Consider the following 7,500-nt stretch of genomic DNA (forward strand, 5'->3'; position numbering starts at 1 on the left):
GACCTGGTTTAGACCTGGTTTAGACCCTTTTTCTTGACCTTTGTTGATTTTGATTTTGTTGATGAAATTGGATCAAATCTGACCCGGTCCTGTCCCGCTTTAATCCCAGTCCTGACCCGGTTCAGTCCCGGTCCAGTCCCGGTCCTGTCCCGGTCCAGTCCTGGTCCTGACCCGGTTTGGTCCCGGTCCTGACCCGGTTCTGACCCGGTTTGGTCCTGGTCCTGACCCGGTTCTGACCCGGTTTGGTCCCGGTCCTGACCCGGTTTGGTCCTGGTCCTGACCCGGTTCTGACCCGGTTTGGTCCCGGTCCTGACCCGGTCTTGTCTCTGTCCCTGCAGCAGCCGCTGGTGCGTCTGAGGGGCGGGGCCAGAGTGGGCGAGGGGCGGGTGGAGGTGTTGAAGGGCGGAGTCTGGGGAACCGTGTGTGACGACGGTTGGGACCTGAACGCCGCCACCGTCGTCTGTCGAGAACTCGGCTTCGGCAGCGCCAAGGAGGCCCTGACAGGAGCGCGCCTGGGACAGGGTAAGAGCACCTGCCACACACACACACACACACACTGTATCACCACATGATGACATCACCAGGTGGATCAGAACGTTTCCTCATTTTAAATGTTCAGATTCTGTTTTAAAACGTTTTAGATTTGAAACAAAAACAAACATCAGACTCCTCGTCCTCCTCACCTGATCTGACCTCAGACCCGAACCTGGTCCAGACCCGAACCTGGTCCAGACCTGGTCCTGGTCCAGACCTGGTCCTGGTCCAGACTCAGTCTGAGGAGGATTTATGTTTCTGATTCTGTGAAATTTAAAACTCTTAAATTTGATCAAAGTCACACAGACCAGGACTAAACCAGAACTAAACCAGGACTAAACCAGGTCTAAACCAGGACTAAACCAGAACTAAACCAGGACTAAACCAGAACTAAACCAGGACTAAACCAGGTCTAAACCAGGACTAAACCAGAACTAAACCAGGACTAAACCAGAACTAAACCAGGACTGAACCAGGTCTAAACCAGGAGCAGGTCTAAACCGGGTCCAGACAGGAGCAGGTCTGACAGGAGCAGGTCTGACAGGAGCAGGTCTGACAGGAGCAGGTCTGACAGGAGCAGTAGTCCTTGGTCGTGTCGGGTCTCGGTCTCAGACGAGTGTGAAATGTTTTTGTGGGTCCAGAGGAATTCAGATCTGGACCAGAGTCCAGACTATCCCCGGTCCAAGAGTCCGGACTGTCCCCGGTCCAAGAGTCCGGACTGTCCCCGGTCCAAGAGTCCGGACTGTCCCCGGTCCAAGAGTCCGGACTGTCCCCGGTCCAAGAGTCAGGACTGTCCCCGGTCCAAGAGTCCAGCACCACAGACCCGTCGTCCCGTCTGGACCTGGTTCAGTTCTGCTTCACTCTGTTTTTTTCCCTCATTGTTGTGGCTCCAGACCTTGGACCAGACCTTTGGACCAGACTTTGGACCAGACCAGGTTTTTAAAGTCCCTCTGAGATTCACAGTTTTTACGACTTTTTCTCACATAAAAAAAAAAAGAACGAAGAAAAGTCACGTTTTCCAAAACAACAAATCAGAGAAAACAAACTTTTAGTGTAAAACAAATGGACCTGGTTTAGTCCTGGTTTAGACCTGGTTTAGTCCTGGTTTAGTCCTGGTTTAGTCCTGGTTTAGTCCTGGTTTAGTCCTGGTTTAGACCTGGTTTAGTCCTGGTTTAGTCCTGGTTTAGACCTGGTTTAGTCCTGGTTTAGTCCTGGTTTAGTCCTGGTTTAGACCTGGTTTAGTCCTGGTTTAGTCCTGGTTTAGTCCTGGTTTAGACCTGGTTTAGTCCTGGTTTAGTCCTGGTTTAGACCTGGTTTAGTCCTGGTTTAGTCCTGGTTTAGACCTGGTTTAGTCCTGGTTTAGTCCTGGTTTAGACCTGGTTTTAGTCCTGGTTTAGTCCTGGTTTAGACCTGGTTTAGTCCTGGTTTAGTCCTGGTTTAGACCTGGTTTAGTCCTGGTTAGTCCTGTTTAGACCTGGTTTAGTCCTGGTTTACCTGGTTTAGTCCTGGTTTAGTCCTGGTTTAGACCTGGTTTAGACCTGGTTTAGACCTGGTTCTTACCCGGTATGACCCGGTGGACTCGTTGTGACCCGGTGTGACCCGGTGTGACTCGGTGTGACTCGGTGTGACCCGGTGTGACTCGTTGTGACCCGGTGTGACCCGGTGTGACCCGGTGTGACTCGGTGTGACCCGGTGTGGTTTGTGGCAGGGATGGGTCCGGTCCACATGAGCGAGGTCCAGTGTTCGGGTTTTGAAAAGTCTCTGACTGAATGTCGCTTCAATCGAGAGTCTGGAGGCTGCAGCCACGAAGACGACGCCGCCGCCAGGTGTAATGTCCCACAGATGAACTTTCACACACGGGTCAGTCACACACACATACACACACTATACACACATATACACACTATACACACATATACACACACTATACACACTATACACACACACATATACACACACTATACACACACATACACACACTATACACACTATACACACACTATACACACACTATACACACACACACTATACACACACTATACACACACTATACACACTATACACACACTATACACACACTATACACACACTATACACACACTATACACACATATACACACTATACACACATATACACACTATACACACTACACACACACACTATACACACTATACACACTATACACACTATACACACACACACTATACACACACATATACACACACTATACACACATATACACACATATACACACATATACACACTATACACACATACACACACACTATACACACACTATACACACACTATACACACACTATACACACTATACACACACACACACACACACACACTATACACACACTATACACACACACTATACACACACTATACACACACTATACACACTATACACACACACTATACACACACTATACACACACTATACACACACTATACACACACTATACACACACATACACACACTATACACACACACTATACACACACTATACACACACTATACACACACACACATACACACACTATACACACACTATACACACACACTATACACACACTATACACATACACTATACACACACTATACACACACACTATACACACATATACACACTATACACACACACACACACTATACACACACTATACACACACTATACACACATATACACACTATACACACACTATACACACACTATACACACACACACACTATACACACATACACACACTATACACACACTATACACACACACTATACACACACTATACACACACATACACACACATTACACACACTATACACACATATACACACTATACACACACATACACACACTATACACACATATACACACTATACACACACATACACACACTATACACACATATACACACTATACACACACATACACACACTATACACACTATACACACACTATACACACACTATACACACATATACACACTACACACACACATACACACATATACACACTATACACACATATACACACTATACACACATATACACACTATACACACACATACACACACACACACTATACACACACTATACACACACACTATACACACACTATACACACTATACACACACATACATACACACACTATACACACACTATACACACACTATACACACTATACACACACACTATACACACACTATACACACACTATACACACACTATACACACACTATACACACACTATACACACACTATACTATACACACACACTATACACACACTATACACACACTATACACACACTATACACACACTATACACACTATACACACACACATATACACACATATACACACTATACACACATACACACACACTATACACACACTATACACACACACACACTATACACACTATACACACTATACACACACTATACACACACTATACACACACACACTATTACACACACATACACACTATACAACACACTATACACACTATACACACATATACACACATACACACACACACACACTATACACACATATACACACTATACACACACATACACACACTATACACCACATATACACACTATACACACACATATACACACACTATACACACATACACACACTATACACACACTATACACACACATATACACACATATACACACATATACACACACATACACACACTATACACACATATACACACTATACACACACATACACACACTATACACACATATACACACTATACACACACATACACACACTATACACACATATACACACTATACACACACATACACACACTATACACACACACATATACACACACTATACACACACATACACACACTATACACACACACACACTATACACACACACTATACACACACTATACACACACTATACACACACACTATACCACACACACTATACACACACACACTATACACACACACACTACACACACACACACTATACACACACTATACACACACTATACACACATATACACACACATACACACACTATACACACATATACACACACATACACACACTATACACACACACACACACACACACACACACACATACACACACACTATACACACACTATACACACACTATACACACACTATACACACACTATACACACACACTATACACACACACACACACACACTATACACACATATACACACACTATACACACATACACACACACTATACACACACACATATACACACACACATACACACACTATACACACACACTATACACACATATACACACACTATACACACACATATACACACACTATACACACACACTATACACACAAATACACACACTATACACACACACATATACACACACACATACACACACACTATACACACACTATACACACATATACACACACACACTATACACACACTATACACACATACACACACACTATACACACACACACTATACACACACTATACACACACTGTACACACACTATACACACACACATACACACACTATACACACATATACACACACATACACACACACTATACACACACACACTATACACACATACACACACTATACACACACATACACACACTATACACACACACTATACACACACACTATACACACATATACACACACTATACACACATACACACACTATACACACACTATATACACACAAATACACACACAAATACACACATACACACACTATACACACACATACACACACACTATACACACACTATACACACATATACACACACTATACACACACACTATACACACAAATACACACACTATACACACACACATATACACACACATACACACACACTATACACACACTATACACACATATACACACACTATACACACACACACTATACACACACTATACACACATACACACACACTATACACACACACACTATACACACACTATACACACACTGTACACACACTATACACACACACATACACACACTATACACACATATACACACACATACACACACACTATACACACACACTATACACACACTGTACACACACACTATACACACACACACTATACACACACACACACTGTACACACACACATATACACACACACTATACACACACACACACACACACACAAACACACAGGGGGACTTGTAGTAGTAGTAACAGTGTATGTGTTTGTGTGCGTCTGTGTGTGTGTGTTGTGTTTGTGTGTACTGTCGGGGGGGCGTAACCCTCTGGAGGGGCAGAGGTTCTGCAGGTGGAGGTTCTGTGGGTGGAGGTTCTGCGGGCGGAGGTTCTGCAGGTGGAGGTTCTGCGGGTGGAGGTTCTGCGGGTTCTGCGGGTGGAGGTTCTGCGGGTGGAGGTTCTGCGGGTTCTGCGGGTTCTGGAGGTTCTGGGTTCTGCGGGTGGAGTTCTGCGGGTGGGGTTCTGCGGGTTCTGCGGGTGGAGGTTCTGTGGGTTCTGCGGGTTCTGCGAGGTGTGGAGGTTCTGCGGGTTCTGCGGGTGGAGGTTCTGCGGGTGGAGGTTCTGCGGGTTCTGCGGGTGGAGGTTCTGCGGGTGGAGGTTCTGTGGGTGGAGGTTCTGCAGGTGGAGGTTCTGTGGGTTCTGCGGGTGGAGGTCCTGCAGGTGGAGGTTCTGCGGGTGGAGGTTCTGCGGGTGGAGTAACAGTGTGTGTGTGTGTGTGTTTCAGCTGCGCCTGTCGGGGGGGCGTAACCCTCTGGAGGGGCGGGTGGAGGTTCTGGCTCAGAGGAACGGTTCTCTGGTCTGGGGTTCCGTGTGTTCCGAGGGCTGGGGGACTCTGGAGGCCGTGGTCGTCTGCAGGCAGCTCGGCCTGGGCTTCGCCTCGCACGCCTTCCAGGTAAACACGCACCTGCCGCCGCACCTGTCACTGCACCTGCCGCCACACCTGTCACTACACACTGTCACTGCACCTGTCACTCACTGTCACACCTGTCACTACACCTGTCACTGCACCTGCCGCCACACCTGTCACTACACCTGTCACTGCACCTGTCGCCACACCTGTCACTACACCTGTCACTGCACCTGTCGCCACACCTGTCACTACACCTGTCACTGCACCTGCCGCCACACCTGTCACTACACCTGTCACTACACCTGTCACTGCACCTTTACCACATCACAGACCAGACACTTTATTAGGTACACCTGTCCTCAACTCAGAATCTACACAAACAGACTGAAAAAGAAAGACCTGGTTTAGACCTGGTTTAGACCTGGTTTAGTCCTGGTTTAGACCTGGTTTAGACCTGGTTTAGTCCTGGTTTAGTCTTAGTTTAGACCTGGTTTAGTCTTAGTTTAGTTCTGGTTTAGACCTGGTTTAGTTCTGGTTCAGTCCTGGTTTAGTCCTGGTTTAGACCTGGTTTAGTCCTGGTTTAGTCTTAGTTTAGTCCTGGTTTAGACCTGGTTTAGTCCTGGTTTAGACCTGGTTTAGACCTGGTTTAGTCCTGGTTTAGTCTTAGTTTAGACCTGGTTTAGTCCTGGTTTAGTTCTGGTTTAGACCTGGTTTAGTCCTGGTTTAGTCCTGGTTTAGTCCTGGTTTAGACCTGGTTTAGTCCTGGTTTAGTCTTAGTTTAGTTCTGGTTTAGACCTGGTTTAGTTCTGGTTCAGTCCTGGTTTAGTCCTGGTTTAGACCTGGTTTAGTCCTGGTTTAGTCCTGGTTTAGTCTTGGTTTAGTCCTTGGTTTAGTCCTGGTTTAAACATGTTTAATATTTTCTTGTGTTTTTAGTTAAACCTGCATCAGACTCGTTTTTCTCTCTGAACTTGTGTGGACTTATAGATGTAGTACTGGTAGTACTGATGCAGTAATGATGCAGTAGTGATGTAGTACTGATGCAGTAATGATGCAGTAGTGATGCAATACTCTGTGTACTC

At 45.5% G+C, this 7,500-nt stretch overlaps 1 protein-coding gene across 1 annotated transcript in view; it reads left to right on the top strand.

Annotated features, from left to right (window-relative positions):
• The window catches only part of LOC110172050 (lysyl oxidase homolog 2A-like), a 67,071-nt gene that overhangs the window by 51,374 nt on the left and 8,197 nt on the right, over positions 1–7,500 (top strand). Inside the window, exons 6-8 of the mRNA XM_055160879.1 lie at positions 339–522; positions 2,243–2,394; positions 6,296–6,463. Of these exons, the coding sequence (XP_055016854.1) occupies positions 339–522; positions 2,243–2,394; positions 6,296–6,463 (504 nt within the window). The remainder of the gene's footprint in view (positions 1–338; positions 523–2,242; positions 2,395–6,295; positions 6,464–7,500) is intronic.

The sequence above is a fragment of the Boleophthalmus pectinirostris genome, unplaced genomic scaffold (genome assembly GCF_026225935.1).
Source record: "Boleophthalmus pectinirostris isolate CB_2022bp ecotype Guang Dong unplaced genomic scaffold, ASM2622593v1 HiC_scaffold_3, whole genome shotgun sequence".
Taxonomy (NCBI): domain Eukaryota; kingdom Metazoa; phylum Chordata; class Actinopteri; order Gobiiformes; family Gobiidae; genus Boleophthalmus; species Boleophthalmus pectinirostris.